Below are 20,213 nucleotides of genomic sequence, written 5' to 3' on the forward strand. Positions count from 1 at the left end.
ACGTGGTTAGCACCTGGTCGTTCATACCTGGACGTGGTCAGCACATGGTTGTTAACATCTGGACGTAGTCAGCACCTGATCGCTCATACCTGGACGCGGTCACCACCTGGTCGCTCACACCTGGACGTGGTCAGCACCTGGGCGGGGTCAGTACCTGGTCGTCAGCGGTCTCGAGCGTGGTGGGCAGGTCGAGCAGGCGCTGCGAGCGGATGCCGTCGCCGGGGCCCATGTGCGACACGTGGGCGAAGTTCGTCGGCGCCGATATGAGACGCGAGCGACGTTCGGACCTGAAAATGAGAGATAAAAAATTAAGTTTTTCTTATAAAACTTAGAGCACCAATCTACTAGGTGGAACAAAATAAATTGACAATTCTCACTCACGTTCTCAATCACTTTGATTTTTTTAAATGAAATATGGGGGCAAACGAGCAAACGGGTCACCTGATGGAAAGCAACTTCCGTCGCCCATGGACACTCGCAGCATCAGAAGAGCTGCAGGTGCGTTGCCGGCCTTTTAAGAGGGAATAGGCTAGGGATGGGGAGGGAAGGGAATATTGGAGGGTAGGGAAGTCATTAGGGTAGGGGATTGGGCCTGCGGTAAACTCATTCACTCGGATTTCTGTGAGAACGTGGTATTTCTCCGGTCGAGCCGGCCCATTCGTGCCGAAGCATGGCTCTCCCACGTATAGATTAGAATTCTGTGGTACTATCCCTCAATATAGCTCGGTATACACTTACAGTCTATTATGCGCTTCTATCGCCTGGTGTTCTCTTACGGAGAAACGTCGTTTGTTCGTCCCGTACGTTGCCGGTTCGACGCTTAATGGTCCCTCTGAAATTGGTAAATAATAGATGATTGTATTACTCACATACGGTTTTGCTCGATCGAGCAATAGCGTCGAGCAAAACCCGCGGCTCGGACTTTCATCCACACATTCAGCATTGCCCGATAGTTTTACTCTAAGTCGATACATTTAATTCCATCAAGCTGGCTCGATGAGAGCCTTCGAGCTGTCAGTTTTGTCCAAACAGTAATTATTACTCGATTTGGAGTAAAACTATCGAGCAAAACCGTATGTGAGTACTTGGCATATCGCGTCTTCACTTCAACGCTTCCGTTGTCCAGTGGTTTAGAGCTGTTGGATCGTGAGTTCGAATTCCACGCTGGATAAATGTGTTTTCCAAGTTTGGTTAGGACAATGCAGGTCGATCACCTGATTGTCTGACAAGTAAGATGATCCATGCGTCGGACGGACACACAGAAATAGATCAAGATAGATACCGCATGTCGCTTCATTTGTGTAGTGTGTGTCATAATTCTCGGTAATTGCATATTGTAAAATCAGCTATGTACGTGGCGTGGCAAGTTAACTCCTGCGAGAGTCAGCCGTCTGCCCATCGCCTACATAACTTGTTGTGTAATAAAGTGATCCAGCGCATCCAGTATTTAATTTGAAGACCCCAGCCTTCGTACACTAAATTGGTGACCCCGACGTGAAAACGAGCGTGCCACTTTTCGACTACCTACTGTGACGTACCGGTGATAAGAAACGTCCATTATCAAGGCCAACGTTTCTATTTGAATTTCTACAGCTCAATACGGGACTCTAAGGTATTTAGGCATTTTTAAAATTCCGATTGACGTCCGATTCCGATAGCAGACTAAAGAAAAGACTTTCGATAGACGAGCATTGCTCGTCGTTTGGGAACGCGATATGGCACGCGAAGTACATACACATGCGGTATCTATCTTGCTCTATGCCTGTGGATGGGCATGTAAAAAGTCGGTCCTGCGCCGGATCTCTCGTCAGCCGTGTCGGTCGTCCGTCCCACTGGGTTATGAGAATAAAAGGAGAGGAGAGTGCTCTTATCAGTTGTGTACTGCGCACACACTTGGGCACTATAAAATTACTCCTGCCACTGTCACCGAAACCGGTGTGGGGGTATTATTATTATTATATAGCACATATAATAAGGGTCAGACTGACATGGTGCGAAGAGGAAATAGAAATAAATAAATAAATATGAACTTACGTGCACGCAGAGGCCGTAGATACACTAGCGCGGGGGCGGAGTCGCCGAACGGGAAGGCCCCGCCCCCTCCGCCCACGCTGACTAGCCACCCGCATTCGTCGAGAGGCCGGGCGTTCGCTGTAATGATTTATTTATTTATTATGTAACTAGCGACCCGCCTCGGCGTCGCACGGGTATAAAATATATAGCCACTGAAAAAATTATTAAAATCGATAGCCTATGACCCTTCACGTGGTCTACTACACTGACCGGCATATACATCCTTGAATTATGTCTATTTGTTAAAAATAATATAGAATACTTTAGCTTCAAATCGGAAACAAACAGAATCTTACGCAATAAATATAAAAACAACATATCACTTCCAAAAATTAATAATATGATTTTCTACAAAAGTGCTTATATTTCTGCTATACGAGTTTACAATCATTTACCTACAGAAATAAAAGAATTAAATGGACTTAAATTCAAAAATAAACTAAAAAAATGGTTAATTGCAAAAGTATTCTATAATTTGGACGAATTTTTTAACGAAAAATGACCTATATAGTGATAAATAATTATAAGACATATAATTTTAAAAAGAGGTAAATGACAAATATTATAATGTTTGATTTTTTAAAATACTATATAATTTATTGTAAATTTATGTTTATGAAATGACTTTTAACAATTATGTATTAGAGAAATTAATATTATGTATTTTAATAATTATAAATTTAAATGTAATATTATTGTAAAATGAAATTAATTGAATGTGTGCTCTATGTTTTCCATCTCATAGTAAATATTGCATGCCCGAACGGGTAAACTGTTGAAACCAACAAATCTATAATTCACCTTTGTAACACAGTTTTAAGCAATAAATATTTCTTTGTCTTTGTCTTTGTCTACTTCTTATCTGTGCCAAATAACATGAAAATTGCTCCAGTAGTTCGCGAGATAACCCTTTCAAATAATTTCCCCCATTTTTTTCACATTCTCCTATTAGTTTTAGCGTGATAAAATATAGCCCAAAGCCTTCCCCAATAAATGGGCTATCTAACACTGAAAGAATTTTTTTAAATCGGACCAGTACCTGTTCCTGAGATTAGCGCGTTCAAGTTAGCCCTTTCAAATAATTTTCCCAGTTTTTTCCACATTTTCCTCTATTTCTTCGCTCCTATTAGTCTTAGCGTGATAAAAAATAGCCTATAGCCTTCCTGACTTCCTAACACTGAAAGAATCATCAAAATCCGTTGCGTAGTTTTAAAGATTAAAGGGAACAAAGGGACATGAGTGAAAAAAGCGGATTTGTTTTATAATATGTATAGATACTCACGTAAATTGATAGTCTGCACCCAGTCTCCCGTCTCTATGTCGTACACGTCGATGTGCGACGACGTGAATATCAGCAGGTGAGTGTCGTTGACCGCTAAAATAAAAAGACGTGCTGGTTTAGATTAAACACTAATAAAACAGAATTTTTCGTGCACTTTTTCCACTATTTTTAACAGGTTTAGATTAAGCTCTATCTCCCTCTGCCTCCCCATGTCTCTTTCCCCCTCTCCTCCCGAGAAGGAGGACCTCCTTAAAATCTCGTTAGAGGAAGGGAGCCTCCCTCTCGACTTCTCTCCCTCTCTACCCCTCTCAACCTTCCCTTCCTCCCTCCCTGTCTTTTTCAATCTCCTTCTCTTCTTTACGGAAGGGGGAAGGAAGGGTGAAAGGGGAGGGTGATTACTCACCCTTCCTTCCCCCTTCCTCCCCACTCTCTCCCTCTACCATCCCCTCTCTCCCTTCCTCTATTTCTTACGAACTCACTCTCTGTCACCGTGATGCACCGGCTGCGCAGTAATACATGATCTTGTGGTCTCTAGCCCGCAGCCCGTTGCGGTTGACAATCGACATGCAGAGCGCGCGAGCTCTTTCCCCTTCATAATCTTTCCCTACCTATCTTTGCCCTACTCCTCTCTCTCCTTCATTCCCTCTTTCTTCTCTCTCTCTCTCTCTCACACTCACCGTGGTGCGCTAGCTGCGCCGTATACATGATCTCGTGGTCTCTCACCCGTAGTCCGTTGCGGTCGACGTACAGGGCGAGAGCGGAGAACACTAGTATCCACTCCCGCTTCTTTCACACACTCTGTCTCTCTCACACATCACGTTGTCTCACTCACCGTGATACGCCGGCTGCGCCGTATACATGATCTCGTGGTCTCTCGCCCGTAGCCCATTGCGGTCGACGTACAGGGCGAGAGCGGAGAACACTAGTATCCACTCGGCGCCCGCCTCCCGCGCGCAGAGCGGCCGCGCGCCGGAGTGCGTGAGGAACACGGACACTTGGTTGTCTGGATGGACGAGAGCTGGGGACAAAAATAGCAAAATATTATAACAAGTCAGTAGCCAAAGTATATTAATCAAGATGGCCGCGGTAACCTAGCAACAGCCGGCCTCGCTTCAATTGCACGCTGAGTACGGGTGCGTCCGCAAATCACGCATTGCGTCACTTTTCAGTGTCTATATAACAATATATCTATTTCTTTTACTCACAGACTGCGGGCCTCTCGACGTCGGTCCGGAGCGAGTGCGCGACAAGATGGCCGCGGTAACCTAGCAACAGCCGCCCGCGCGTCAGTTGCACGCTCAGTACGGGCGCGGCCGCACGCAGCTCGGCCACTCGACACCGCCGCGCCGCGGTCCGAGTTATCTCGTACACCAGTACCACCCATGTGTTCTGACAATAGATAGAGTATAAATATATACAAACAAGGTATGTTGCTTTTGTCTGTTGCTTTGGAAGTCATAACTCACAACAGATGTCACCTTGATAGCTTTCCAAATTAGCAGACAACAGCCACGTTACACGCTGTGTAAATATTTTTATGATAATATTTTAATAGATAACGCTCTCTCTCTCTCTCTTTCTTCCTCTCTTACTAACCTGTCGTTTGAACACCACAGCGAAACCATGCGCGGACGCGTGCAGCTCTCCCACCACGATGTCAACCGCGCCTTTTGCCTCCGCGAGCTTCACGCACTCTGCCTAATCCAACATTCCCTTTTTCACTCACACTAATAGCCTCTTTCTCTCACTCACCTGTCGCTTGCACACGACAGCGAAACCGTGCGCGGACGCGTGCAGCTCTCCCACCGCGATGTCAACCGCGCCTTTTGCCTCCGCGAGCTTCACGCACTCCGCCTCGGGACATTCCAACGCTCGGATCGGCACCAGTCGCACGTGGCGACCCCGCCCAGCTATCACCACTGGAAATAAATAATGTTAAATCAATAAATTTAAAAACAACTCACAATTCGAAACTCAGGATACTAAGTGTCAGGATCAGAATATTGAACTGATGCAATCACTGGAATCTGCTTAATACTTTTCATGAAATACATGAACCTAATTTTTCCAACACTGGACTGGCTGAAGATGAAGAAATATTACTAACTTTCGAACATGTCAGCTTTCAAACAAAAGAAAATAGATCAAAATCGGTTCATCCGTTCGGATGTTACAATGCCACGGATACAAACAGACACTTCAAACTTATAACAACCCCCTTTCTTTTCTCTCCCTCTCTTTTAGCCGAGGCCGAACTCGCCGCCCAGCACGGCTCGTGTACACGAGACAGGGACGGCAGATATTCATCTCTCTGTCACTCACCTAGCAGCTGCTCGTGCGGCACGTACAGCAGCCTGTGTACGGGCGCGAGCGCGCGGCGCGGCACTAGCTCCGCCCTCTCTAAGTCTACGAGCGCGAGGCCGAACTCCCCGCCCAGTACGGCGCGTGTACGCTCGACGACGCATGCGCACGTCGCGCCGCGCAGCGCCGCCCCGCCCGCCTCGGCCACGCCCACCGCGCTGTATACCTGAAATAACGAATGAGATTTACGTGTGACGTAGTTTTTATTGTGTATTGTCAATTTTATATTCGTAAGACAAAGGCATTATGTATTTACTCCAGTAGTATCGCCATTATATTTAAAACACCTAAACAAATGGACTGGATGACCTCTGTGGCTCAGTGGTGAGCGCGTCGGTAGCTCAAGCCGGGGGTCGCGGGTTCGAATCCCGCCGACGGAACAAAAAGTTTTCGATGTTCCCGGGTCTGGATGTGTATTAAATATGTGTATGATATAATAAAAATCTTAAATATATGTATAGTATAAAAGTATTAAATATATTTCCGTTGTCTGGTACCTGTAACACAAGTTCTTCAGGTACTTAGCACGGGGCCAGACTGACGTGGTGTGAAGCGTCCATAGATATTATATTATATTATTAAAAAAAATCCACATTACAAGTACTCTATTTCTACCTGTTTATCGGGTAGATTATTCCTCTTCAGTATCCTATGTAGTTCGCTGAGCGCGACCACCCATTTGGTCTTCTCCGATTCGGATTCAGCCAACATGAGCGTGTGGTACCGCTTACCACCTTCTAATTGTGACGTTGATATCTGAAAATTATAAAACGTTAATCATGATTGACTATGTAGTTTCATGTGTCTTAAATATTTGGAGAAGGGGGAGCGTTGCTGACAATGTAACGCGCCCCCCCCCCTTATATACTCACTCGGAATATACACGGTATGTCGCGTTTGCCGGCGTGTATGACATCGGAGTCTTGCACCTGAGTCAGACAGAGGGCAATATAACGTCTCCCCCCTCATATACTCACTCGGAATATGCACGGTATGTCGCGTTTACCGGCGTGTATGACGTCAGAACGCCGCTCACCTCGCACGCCTGACTGAACACAGACAGAGAGGCTCCCCCCTTGTCAATAGTGGACAATATAACGCCCCCCCCCCCAACCCCCCCTCATATATACTCACTCGGAATATACACGGTATGTCTCGTTTTCCGGCGTGTATGACGTCGGAGTCGCGGACGCCGCTCACACCGAACTCGGCGTCGCGCATGTCGAGGACTTGACTCACGCAGACGGAGGGGAGTGCGTTTCTGGAAGCATTAATAAGCATAATTGTAAATTTCAATGGTGGGATGATTCCTAAGCCTACAGATTAAAATACTTGGTCAATGACGTACCTGTCTTGTGATATATCGTAGAGGAACAGTTTGAAGTCGCACACGACGACGAATTGCCGCATCCAACCTTTCTTCACGCCGCCTGGTTTTGGAACCTGTGCGAAAATAATATTCAGTAAATGGCTTCGCAGTCACGATTGACAGTTTTGTGTTCGTAACCTTTAGCAATTTTATGCCGTATGTCAAACCAGTCCGCTAGAAATTTTTGGCAAACCTTGACACATTCTTATGACGCTTATATGCGTAAATATATCTGACAGTATTTTACATGGCATAACTTGACAGATCCCTCGTTAAAAAGTAGCCTGTTGCCGGATCAATGCCAACCTCTTTGTTATCACATAAAATGTCAAAATCAGTAGACGGTCATAATATTCTCTGTCATACCTTTCGTATGCCGAGCACTATGCTTTCACCGAGTCTAATATTTTGAACTTTACACTATATGACATGATTTTACGTAGCATATTGCCTAACATACCATGAGCCGTAAGCCGTACCCAGTACCCTCACCAGATTTATACCGACTATACAGCAAAACACATATCTATATTCCATTTTGATATGACACACATATTATGTTACGTGCCGTATGGCTAGACATGCGCGCGAAGCATCGCGTGTTAACCGATGTTGGCATATTTTTGACTCACCTTGACATATCCCTCGTAAGCCGTACCCCGTCCTCTCGCCGGGTCTATACCGAGCGGTTGTCGTGAACGTTCGGGCGGCAGCGGGCAGCCGGGCGGGACGCGCGCGCAGCATCGCGTATGCACCGATGTTGGCATATTTTTGACTCACCTTGACGTATCCCTCGTACGCCGTACCTAATCCTCTCTTATCACATCTACGATAAATTTGACATGCCACATTATACTTTAAATGGCATATCATCTGACATACCTTGACATATCCCTCGTAAGCCGTGCCCTGTCCTCTCGCCGGGTCTATGCCGAGCGGTCGTCGCGAACGCTCAGGCGGTAGCGGGCAGCGGGGCGGGACGCGTGCGCAGCACCGCGTATGCACCGCCAGACCGCACGTCTCGCAGACCACGCCCTGGCGGGTGAGACCGATCTGCGGGAAAGAGATGGATGATTAGATTTGTTATTGAAGTCAGATGACTAGAGTTCGAAATTAGATAAGTTGTGTGTGACTGTACTATACATCTGTATGAGGTAAATTAATGATTAGAGAGATAGAGATGTGCCAACGCTTTCAGACGGCGTGAGCCATATCTTTGGGAGAAAGATAAATGGTTAGAAGCAGAGCTTAGTTAGAGAACAACTTTTATCTCATTATGCCGGACGGGTTGATGTGAGGCAAACACACAGTTGGAGCAGACACACAAGTGGGACTGCTGAACGTCCTCACTAGAAACTGGTGCACTACCTGTTTGCCGGGGCCGGGGCTGTGAGGAGCGAGAGAGACACACAGTCGGAGCGAGACAGAGCTACACGACTCACCATGAGCGAGGTGCAGTGGTTACACTTGGTGGGGTTGCTGAACGTCCTCACTAGGAACTGGTGCACCACCTGTTTGCCGGGGCCGGGGGGAGCGAGACAGACACACAGTCGGAGCGAGACAGAGCTACACGACTCACCATGAGCGAGGTGCAGTGGTTACACTTGGTGGGGCTGCTGAACGTCCTCACTAGGAACTGGTGCACCTTCTGCTTGCCTGGCACCGCTGGTCCCAGGGTCGGATCTTGCATGGAATACTGGAAATTAAATAAATAAGTTATGTGCATGTTTGCAAGGGACTGTCTGGATCTTTAAGTCAATCTATACATTTATTTCTAGATTCTAGAAGTTTTATTAGCTGCAACAGAGACCAAATTTCGCAGCCATTGGTTCACGAGTTTGAATCGCTTATACCTTCGTTATTGTTTAAGATATAAACAAATGGGTTTTAGATTATTCCTTGTCACGATATCTAGCAACTGTAGGATGAAAATTTAGTATAATTTTTTGTAGCATGTATGTGTAGCATGCATGTATTTATTGTAGCATGTAGCATGCATGTAGCATGCATACAACATATTTTGAATTTGGTCCAGTTTACATAAACTGGACCAAATTCAAAATATGTTGTATGTTGCATTACAATTCATATTCACATGCAAACCATGGTGGTACCATTGTTTCTTATTAGCGTGATCACGTGACCTTACTCTGTATCAGTGAAGCTACCGTAGACATCTTATTAGCGTGATCACGTGACCTTATTCTATATCAGTGAACCTACCGTAGACATCTCGCTCGGTGAGCTCTTGCAGGAGACGGGCGACGCGGCGCGTTGGTCCATCTCATCCTGAGACTCGGCCGAACCGCTCAACACGGTGGATTGTTGAGAGCCGTACATTAGCTGGACAGATAGAGGAAGATAATTTATTGTATGGTGTAGACTGTATTGGACTATCAGAGAAGTTAATTCTTAGGCACCCATTACACGCTCATGCAAGCGACAGTCAATTCCGTCAATTATGAATTATGTTTGACTGATGGACTGACGAATGGTATTAGACGGTCACTCAATTCTCTTCAGTTTATGTCAGTCAAATTCAAAATTTTCAAAGGTATACGTTTATATTTTTTTTTCCTATTTGGTCAGATGTGACAACACTCACTCAAAATTCCTGACAACCTGAAAAGATATCCAGATTTTCATCAATCAACTTCATGCAACCGCCTGTCACACTCTTACACGGTAGGTTACCCATCAGTTACAGCCATGACTGTGGTAAAACTGACAGCAAAACCTAACGTGTAATGGATGCCATAGGCATCTGCCTATGGCATCCATTACACGTTAGGTTTCGCTTGCATGACGACTGACCCGCGTCACTTGGTCGAGTTATGCCAATTCAATGTAAGTCGTGACCTGTCGACTGGGTTTAACATAAAAGCGACCAAATTACGTAGGTCCACCAGCCTATGATTCGACTTCTCTGATAGTACTTACTATCAGAGAAGTCAATTCACAGGATGTGGACCTACGTAATTTGGTTGCGTTATGTCAAACCCAGCCCACAGATCGCTATCATTGAATTGACATAACCCGAACGACGCTGCAACTACATATGAATCCATTTCCTTGATAGTATGCGAAGATAAAAAATCTATAGTTGTTGGGCAAAGTTGTATGGGATAAGACAAGTGAAATTTTGGATAAAATCTAATAAGAATCTTAAAATAATGCAGTAAATGAAAACAAGTGTAGTTTATTAACTTTACAAACAAAATATTAGGAGCACATTAAATTAGTACATACAAGCTTAAGTTATGCGATGCTAGGAACAAAATAATATGTTAATATAATATTAATTGGTTGCATATTATGGTACTTTTTCACATATAATTTTATGAAGCAAGATCAATAATAACAATTGATTGAAGATAGGAAAGGTTAGATTTATATACACGAGCATAAAAAATATTCATACAAAAAAAAAAGAAAAGGGAGAAATATAATATATTGTAAATTCTAATAATTGGAAACACTTGGACTGAATTTTACATGCCAGATATTCACGTAAACAATAAAATATATCAATAATAATAAATGGCATATCGTGCGAAAATGTATCATAATATTTAAAAAAATATATTATTAAAAAAAAAAAACATTTAAAATACCTTTGCATTGCAACAATGCTGATTTCTGTAACGGTAATACGGCGACATCTGTGCGAGAAGCGATATATAAATACAACAAAAAAATTAATTGCAACTAAAGAAAAAAAGCGTTAAACACATTTTTTTATTATTATGCTACTAGTGAAAGAATATTTTCGTTATTTAGCACACAAAATATAATCATAGATACAACTAGCAAAATTATTTACTTTTTTGAGTTTTTTTAAAAGGGGATTTGATGAACAGTAAAAGGGGGAGTGGAGAAATATTTTAATAATGGGTCATAAGAAAGCTAAATTACAGCATTAGTAAACATTAGAATAACGTTTTAGTAACAGTCGTATTTATGATTAAGGCGACATTTAAACTAAACGAGAAAAATACATAGCATTGAATTATCCAACTGGATAATATTCTAATTTTATCAAAAGCTGTCTGCAAATAAGACAACTTTTTCGACAGAATTCAGCTCATTTTAAATTGATGATTATTTAAAAACATCTAATCTCTCAGACTCTAGTCTAAGAGAATGTTATCTCTATGAGAGAACCATAACTGCAAATTCCAAAAATATTAGAGTTACCAATACATAAAAAAAATTGCAAATGTAGCCTTTGTCTGGCAAGTATTATCAGATAAAGACAGCCACTTTAATACGTATTCTATATCATGTATAAAGCTAAATAGATCTGTGTAGATAGCAAGTATTTTTCTCGTTGAGTTAAATGTATTGATATTAGTCACAATGTGCGATGTAACCACAGACATAGATCAAGATAGATACCGCATGTGTATGTACTTCGCGTGCCAAATAGCGTTCCTAAACGACGAGCAATGCTCGTCTTTCGAAAGTCTGTTCTTTAGTCTGCTATCGGAATCGGACGTCAATCGGAATTATAAAAATGCCTAAATGCCTAAAAGTGCCGCATTGAGCTGTAGAAATTCAAATAGAAACGTTGGCTAGATAATGGACACGTTCCTTATCCTCGGTACGTCACAGTAGGTAGGAAAAACGTGGCACGCTCGTTTTCATACATGCGGTATCTATCTAGATCTGTGTCTGTGGATGTAACATATTTCATGTAAAAAAAAACGAAACATACCTTCTGTTCGTTATTTATCGTTGCAACATTATCGTAATGCCGCTCCGACGGTGCGTCTTTTAAGAACTGGTCCAGATAACTCATCTGTGACGGCGGGCGATCTAAAACTGAAAAAAAAGTTTTTTTTTTAAATAAATAATTTACAAAAAATTTACAACACATAAACCAAATCCCAACCAAAACCAACATTAACATGTATATAATATAACACGGTTACCGACAAATCAATATAAATATGTCATACATAAATATAATGTTGATAAAAGCAAAGCAACATTTGACAAATAAATAACTAGATATCACTTTAGTCCAGTCGCAGGACAAAGTTAAATGTTTATTGACCTATCAAATAGAATTTTCACTGGAATATAAATATTTTTTGCCATAAAAAGGAGCCTGCTTTCCCATCATGTCGTTAAAATCGGTCCAATAGTTTCAAATATTAAATTTCGAAGAGCAGAAAAATCCTTCTCAGTAAACGACATTGTCATTACTTAAATATGAAATAGCAGTAAAACTTTTCTATTTCTTACACAACAAAATATTATATTTTTGTATGACGTATTTACATCATATCATTGGGCATTACAAAATCAAGGTATAACATGCACAGGACAAAATAGTACTGTACAAAATGAACCCATGTACCATACAACATTCACACAAAGAAATGTATCTATTCCCATAAAAACTTAATGCCCAAATTTTGTATCTTGTAAATATTTGTTACGTTAAATCACGCACAAGTTTAAGATAATTTGGCATAAAAGACGGGACCGGTGCACGCAATTGATAGATTACTGATGCATCGTTATTGTTGGATCAGATGGGGATATTTTATTGGTAGTAGCCGATCACCATACTCCTGATCAGCTCCTCTGCTTTCGCAGAATAATCTAAAAGTTGTGCGCGGACTGTGCCTAGGGATAGACCAAATTATCGGGTCGGACTACGAAAAATTCTAAACCAAGTGAAATAAATGTAATTTCGTTGTAAGAATGTTGCGTAGGGCATATAAGTTATAACACTAGGGTACATGATTAGTCAATAGGGCATATACAAACAAGTGTTAAGAAAAAACCAGGTCGCTCAGCGTAAAAGGACGCAGTGAATGAGTTGTATGGCGTTTAAATAAAGAATGAGACGGAATATCTAGTTAATCATGTATAAGGTTTGGTAAAATCAGTTAAGGACATTCTGGAGATATTATGTAAAGACTAAAAAAAGTCATCTCATATATGAGCGACTTCGCTACACGCTATTATTTTTTTGTACGAGTATAATTTTTTTCCATAAATGTCTTTACATAAACTGTAGATAATATGCCCAGCAATACTTCAGTAATTTCCAAACCTTATACAGATTTTATTTGTCTCTACCCCTCCATTTAAACTGTCATTCACCACAAAAGCTCAAGCAAAAGCGAAGCTAAACAAAAATCGTTTCGGTACAAACGACAAAACCACCGATTCGGTGTCACCTCACATTTATATTGATGACGCCAAACCGTAGTTAAAAAGTTATTTTCTTTACACTTGCTCGTACTTACAATGAAACGATCAACTAAGTTATTCAACTAAAACGCAGCACAAAGACGGGAAAATCCAATAACACCTTCAACAATGCCTGTTGTTTTATTTAAAAAAAAACTATGACTCACTCTTATGGTTGAAAGATTGTCACACATTTTATATATACATAGCTATAGATTTTACTGTAAAAATATTTTAATAAAAATAAAACAACTGACATTATAACAATGGGACATACACAATCAGTTTCTACTACTAATGTTCGTACGTTGGACATGAGCGCGAGGCACTTGCAAAACATGTAAGTACGCAAAAGGGGATTCCATTACTCCCCCCTTTGACATAATAAGAAGGGAGCATTAATTTACATGTACAATTTGTATTTTAATGTAAAAATTGTTTACATTTTAACCAATCGGTGATATTAAGGTACCTTGAAAACTAATTTTAGCTATAAATATAATATTATATATAATAATATTAATAATAAATGTACAAAAAAACATAAAAAAAAACGTTTTAAGATGTATAAACCAGATAATGAACAAATAAACCGTCCATAGACGATATATAATTAGCGTACACATTCACGTACGATTACGCCTTTTGCGTACACGTTTTGCGGGCGCCCCGCTAATTTATAAATACACGAACCATTCTCTTCTTTTCCGCTCCAGTATGTCGACGATTTAGCCGATCCTTGCCTCGCTGCTTGCGCAATACTCACATATTTTAATAACAATATTTGTAAATTAATTATTTTTTAACCAAAAATATTTAGTCAAAAATATTTCACCTCGTATTGAGAGTAAATGGAGGTGATTTTTTCTTTACATTTAAAAGCCACATTGCTTTTTGATTTCTAATCAACTTAGCTTAAAAATTTAAAATTAAGTAAACAAAATGGCTATCACTTTAAAGAACAGACTTAAAGATAAGAAAAATAAGGACTTAAAACTAAAAATAACAAATTAAAATCAACAATTCAACAAACTTTTAATAGTAAATATACATCTGTACTGTACATAAAGTAACTTACAGTGACTTATAACGACTAAATGCACAGCAATACGCGATAAAATAAAACACAAACAAAATTAACTTAAAAACTGGGTGACAAGCTGCCAAAAAATAAAACTGACAATAATAATTTTTAACTGTAAATGTTTAAATAATTAAAAATGCAAACGTCACCTAGTCGACAAAAATTGCAGTGAAAAAGAAACAGTATTTTTTTTATTTTATGCATATAGTTGTTGATATAAATTTTGGGTATAATCAATAATAAATTAAATACTGTAACTATTTTATTTCATTTTAAAACCTAAACATAATCCAGTGTGAAGTTCATTATTTTTAATGATCGTTAAAACAATTTATTTAAACACTTTTAAATAATAACGACATTAAAATCACACAGCCAAAACATCTAACACACATCCAAAACGTAATTTTTTAAATGTTTTGACATTTTTTGCCGACCGAGGTGACGAAAAATAAATTAAAACTTAAAAATACTTAAACAAAATTACTCAAAATGCACTGAGATTCCATACTTTTCTAATCTTAACTAAATATACGTTATGCTGTTGCAAGTTATTTCAATAAAATAATAGTTTTAAAAAATTATATAAATAAAAATTATAGTGTCATAAAAAATAATATATAAATGACTAGTTCGAGTGGTAGAATCTTTGGTATCAATTGGGGGACTAGAGTATGAATAGACTAGAATCTAAATTTTTGATGAAAAACTATTGAAGAGAAAAGCTTCATTGCTCCGTTGCTTTGCCTCATCAGAACAGAATAAAATAATAAATAAGTTTATTTGTCTCACAAGTACATGGACATGTATGCCACAAATCTATGTCCGTTACACCCTAAAAATGTTGTGTATAACGCCAATATTATAACTTCACAAATCACAACGCAACGAGGCAATGTGGCTTTACTCTTAGGCATTCGAATTTCAAAAGTAAATAAAATGGCTACATTTTTTTCAGCCATACATCTGATGGTAAACAAGTATTGCAACACCCCATATACAAGACGTGACACCCAAAAACAGCGGCAAATACGGCTTCCACCACGATCGAACTGTCATTAAAAAAAACAGCATAACGCAACGCGTCAAACGCGCCACAGATTATAACAATTAAATGCATAATGGCCCCAATTTAAATTTCGAATTCACAGTCCACGAATCACAGTTTCAATTTCGAATTTCACGTTCCACATGTGAGGCATAAAGTTATTTTCGTTTTTTTCGTCGTGGACGACGTTGGACTTTGTGGTGTCCAATATTCCAGAGTTTGGATCCGTGATAACGTTGTTTATTGGATGGGGAAAGTGCAGTAACATGTAACGAAAACAAAAAGAAAAAGTGCACTAAATAAATATTATAGTGCTGAGTCGCTAGAAATAAAAATATAACATAAATAAAAATAATCTCAATTTGTTAATGACGTATTTGGTTAGTAAATATCTTATGCTATGTTATTTGAAGCGTTATTTGGTGTGGATCTGTGTATAATTTTGGGATTTTAAAAAATGTGACAATTCTTATTATTACAACCAATATATAGTTAGTAATAAGTAATAACATACTAATGTACGAAAAAATATGAAACGAATAGGTTTTTTATGTTGCGATGGCGGCAAGTGGCAACGAACAAAAATATAGATATTTCTTTTTTATTGTAATATGTATAAAACAAAAAAAAATAAACATGTAATGGTTTTTTCTTTTACGTAGCAACTGGTACGGTACGTAAAATTATAAAATTGAAAAAGTGTAAAAAGTGGGCATGCATGTCTGTATATATACGTGTATGAGTGTGTGTGCGTGCGTATACGTGTATACGTGCGTGCGTGCGTACTCACACGAGGGCGCGGCGTGTCGCGGCGTATCGAGCTGCTGCTGCATGTCCCTTAGCTGTTGCTCCTTACGTTTCATATCGTGAGCCAAGCTGTCGAGACGCTGTCGGGTTTCCACTAGCTCCCTATAAAACAACGATGTTGTTATACTGATTTAATACTGCTCTATACCATAGTAAACAGTACTTACGAGTAGGCCGACTAAGAAGGGTTCTCGAAATTTATACGTTTGACGTAGTATGTCATATAGGCCCGCGCGCCGTACTAATGCGTTACTAAGCATTGTATTATTTTTATTTTATTTATTAAGCATAAGATACACAAACATTATATTTAAACCGAATGGTAGCACCATTAAACCCGACAAGGGTTTGTCTCGGTGCCATATTTGCATTAAACTACCGACTATCTGACAGCCTAATTAAAAAAATCAATAAATTATTAGTTTAATACAAACTTGGAAGTTAGATGTCGAGCGCATACGCAAGCGAAGTACATAGAACGGGTGAAGTGAAAGGCGACACACCGCCGCGCACGGCCGCGGTGCATCGCTCACTACTGACTACACAGTACTGTATACACAATAAACAACTCGTCAACCGGTTCGCAGTAATGTTATACAGAATGATCTGAAAGGTAAGTATTTTTATACGATTCGAAAAGGTGATTCTTTATGATTTTATGTAGGGTCTTGACTGTAATTTTTTCCTTAACATCTGTTGGGATCTGATTTATTAGATGGGGTATTATATATCGTGACGTTCTCTGACCATAGAAGTTTGTAAATTTGGGCGGTATTAAAATTTTATTTGTGACTTTCCTGGTTAGCTTGTGAGAGTCACTGACATACTGAATTTCTTGCCTAAAATATTGTTCCTTTAGTATCTGATATTTAAAGTTAATGTGAACAGGTAGAATGTAAAACATGTTGAAAGTGACATAAGCGACCAACTCGCGTATATTCACCCGTTTGTTTGAATTCGAGGTACTCCTTAGTTCTGTCTGCTCTGTCTATACTAATAGAAAGTTTGAATAAAACGTGAATACAGTAATGTATTCACGGTATAATTAAACTATGTTCTGCCTGAAAGTGACATTCCTATCCACGGGGCACGAGACCGCGACCGACAAAAATTCAAACAAAATGCCAATTTATGAACTAGGGGGTAGCTTTCATTTTGGTTTACGCTAATTACAAATTAGTGGCGTTTTCGGCCGCTAGACCAATGTCGGTAGCAAATGAAACATACAGGCTAGTTCATAAAGTGGCATTTGGCCATAAAATATTGCAGTTGACCAACAAGGAAGGAACATTGTATTACTATAACGTTAGTACACACAGTAGAAAGATTTATAGATCTTTCTAGTTAGCTGACTAAACGGACAATATGTCCTTAATCCCTTTCCTGTAAATCGACGAAAGCTATAATTTTTGGCTACAATTTTAATGATATTGTTATTGCTTGTGTAAAATAAAAAATGTGTGTTATTTGCCTTCATAATCTTTCCACTCTTGGCCATTTTCAATCGCGCGAAAATATATACAAAAGACAAAGTGTAAAACAAAAAAAAAACATAGTGTATGAATGATTGTATGACATGATTTCTTTACAAAGAAATGTGTTTGAGTTTCTGTATCTCATTTTAACATAATGATAAGAAAAATATGAGATGTTTTCCTGCATACTCTTTGCTTTTCTTGCATTGATAATAAATGTACTATCAGAGAAGTTGATTCCTAGGCAGATGGCGGACCTAAGTAATTTGGTCGCGTTAAGTCAAACCCATCCGACCGATCACAGCTAACATTGCATTGACATGCCATTAATTGCCACATGACGTAAGTCCGTCAACTGCCTAGGAATCAATTTCCTCGATGGTACATTTAAACAATGAGATGGCATAAAACTCAAGAACAATTTCACAGCAAACATTCAACCAATTATGCATCTCATGGCACACGTAAGGTTGTTTTTCATTTGTTACCGCGAATTCAATAGCCGCTTCAATGCAACTTCAACGTCCGTCAAAGCGTCATCGATTTCCCTTCTCCTAGCATCTTTTGGACGGGCGCTAAATAAATATCTTCTTTGTAAGAGTCCATTGATAACATTTTATATGACACAAAGTTAAAATTTTAATACTATCGACAAGGCAGATTCATGAAATTCGTAATTTATCTAACAGTATTTCAAGATTTAAAGCTCAAATAATACGACTCCCCCGTCAAATTTCTCGACAATCATCCCTGACAGCCGAACTAAAATTTCCACTTTTCATTCATAAACCTTTATCAAATATTTCAACTCTATCTATTCTCCACCCTTTAGTGCGTACGGCTAAACTCTTCGCCCACCTACTTAGCCCGTTTGTTTCCTTACTCCCCTCTATTTCTCCACTCTGTCATACATTCCTCCACTCCCCCCTCCATTCCTTCACTCCCCCTCCATTCCCGCACTCCCCCTCACCTCTGGCTGTGCAGCAGCTCGGCGCGCGTGCGGCTCAGCTCCTCTCCCACTTGCTGTTTCGCCTGGATCTCGGAGTGCAGCGACGACTGTAGCGTGAGTATCTCCATCTTGTCGAGTTTCTGGCTGCGGCGGTTCCGCCAGCCCCCCGTGCCGGATGTAGGGGGGGAGGACGGGCCGGACGGACCGGAGGCGCGGGAGCCGGTAGCTGGAATAAACGGGAGTTAATAAAGTATCGGCTAATGCCATACCAAATTCCATTAAAATCGCTCCAACCGTTTAGACGCCAAGAAATAACAAACATATATACAAAGTTTCGTATTTATAATATTAGTGTGAATATACAGTTCTGTGCAAATGTAGATATTGAAACTTAAACACAGTCCTGATCAAGTTTATACGAAAGAAAGCTACTTACCATGTTTTAGGTAGTCTAATTCTTCTGTCATCTTAGTGGCGAGCGCTTGGAGGTACCCACGGGCTTCCTTCTCGTCAGCAACCCAACGGATTATGTCAGCAATCTACAAAATGTTTACATTAATAATAATAATGATGATAACTAAATGTTACCCGCAAATTCGTTATGCAGACCAGAACAATGAACCTCCGCTAAATCGTATTTATTTCCCCGGGGCTCAAATAATCCTAATACGAATTTTTCATGTAATCAATATGGTGTTTGTTTGTGTTAAATTATTTATTAATTGCAACATGGTGCCATAGATAAATGTCTCAATTGTCATCATTTGATCTGTCAACGTCAATGTCATTTTGTCATTGCCCTTGTCCTCTCTCTTTTGTATCTGCCATTCTGAATATATTTTTGTGCTCGTATGTTTTCTCGTTTTAATTTCCAAATCCAAACGCTATTAGTTAAAATAACAGTAATTTCCATTAGTTTGAAATGTGTTGAGGTACAGATCTTGCAATCAAGGAGCGCGCGGCGCCCTTAGTTGTGTGAGGGACCATATCTATACACGCGTACATGGCTCGCTCGCTACTGACTGCTCCGTCATACATAATGGACAAAACTTGTGTTAAAAATATACTGTAATTTAGTAACAAATACATAATTTTAAAATACATGGAGCCGATTCAAACAACATAGTCATCAACATAAGTTACTTCTCGCGAGTAGACTATAGTACGATTTGTAAGTAATAACATACCTGTGTCTCCCAATGCTGTATGGTATCTCGTTTGGCTCTCAACTCTTCTAGCTCCACCTCAAGTTGTCTTCTTTCGTTCTGCCAACGTCTGCCGTTCTCTGCCATCTAAAAACAGAAAAAAGGTTTTACAAAAACCATCCTTACAAATACAATAAATAATTGAATTTGATTATTTAGAAGTAAATTATATAGTTGAGTATTATTGGAACGAAGTTCCTTATCGGGCGTTGCGAAAGGGGACTAGACGGAAAAAGTTGTAACGACACTTTTCTACCGACACTTATTTAGTTTCTTTCAGAGGGCGTTGATATGGCGATGACGTCAACTGCCGGGAAATTTAAAATTCTACCATTCCTCTATGGCGGGTT

The 20,213-nt window shown here is 39.9% G+C and overlaps 1 protein-coding gene and 1 long non-coding RNA gene across 7 annotated transcripts in view; one reads left to right on the forward strand and one right to left on the reverse strand.

Annotated features, from left to right (window-relative positions):
* Positions 1-20,213, reverse strand: part of LOC121738017 (serine/threonine-protein kinase Genghis Khan) — a 44,263-nt gene that overhangs the window by 6,480 nt on the left and 17,570 nt on the right. For 2 of the 6 annotated variants that reach the window (XM_042129825.1, XM_042129823.1), the window contains exons 23-43: positions 19,846-19,950; positions 19,095-19,197; positions 18,680-18,884; positions 16,218-16,336; positions 13,989-14,042; positions 11,803-11,909; positions 10,700-10,747; positions 9,309-9,428; positions 8,665-8,781; positions 7,968-8,138; positions 7,065-7,159; positions 6,851-6,977; positions 6,332-6,472; positions 5,678-5,882; positions 5,108-5,274; positions 4,561-4,744; positions 4,188-4,373; positions 3,356-3,448; positions 2,035-2,151; positions 739-832; positions 155-287 (exon numbers count right to left, since the gene is read on the reverse strand). In XM_042129825.1, coding sequence (XP_041985759.1) covers positions 155-287; positions 739-832; positions 2,035-2,151; positions 3,356-3,448; positions 4,188-4,373; positions 4,561-4,744; positions 5,108-5,274; positions 5,678-5,882; positions 6,332-6,472; positions 6,851-6,977; positions 7,065-7,159; positions 7,968-8,138; positions 8,665-8,781; positions 9,309-9,428; positions 10,700-10,747; positions 11,803-11,909; positions 13,989-14,042; positions 16,218-16,336; positions 18,680-18,884; positions 19,095-19,197; positions 19,846-19,950 — 2,691 coding nt within the window. Of the gene's footprint in view, positions 1-154; positions 288-738; positions 833-2,034; positions 2,152-3,355; positions 3,449-4,187; positions 4,374-4,560; positions 4,745-5,107; positions 5,275-5,677; positions 5,883-6,331; positions 6,473-6,850; positions 6,978-7,064; positions 7,160-7,967; positions 8,139-8,664; positions 8,782-9,308; positions 9,429-10,699; positions 10,748-11,802; positions 11,910-13,988; positions 14,043-16,217; positions 16,337-18,197; positions 18,285-18,679; positions 18,885-19,094; positions 19,198-19,845; positions 19,951-20,213 lie in introns of all 6 variants that reach the window. The other 4 variants (XM_042129819.1, XM_042129821.1, XM_042129820.1 and 1 more) reach the window with 4 other exon arrangements.
* On the forward strand, positions 1,602-19,684 carry LOC121738018. Its single transcript, XR_006037216.1, has 3 exons — positions 1,602-1,612; positions 11,552-11,554; positions 19,591-19,684. It is a non-coding gene; the product is annotated as an uncharacterized LOC121738018 (long non-coding RNA).

Source organism: Aricia agestis, chromosome 22 (genome assembly GCF_905147365.1).
Source record: "Aricia agestis chromosome 22, ilAriAges1.1, whole genome shotgun sequence".
In the NCBI taxonomy this organism is placed as follows: domain Eukaryota; kingdom Metazoa; phylum Arthropoda; class Insecta; order Lepidoptera; family Lycaenidae; genus Aricia; species Aricia agestis.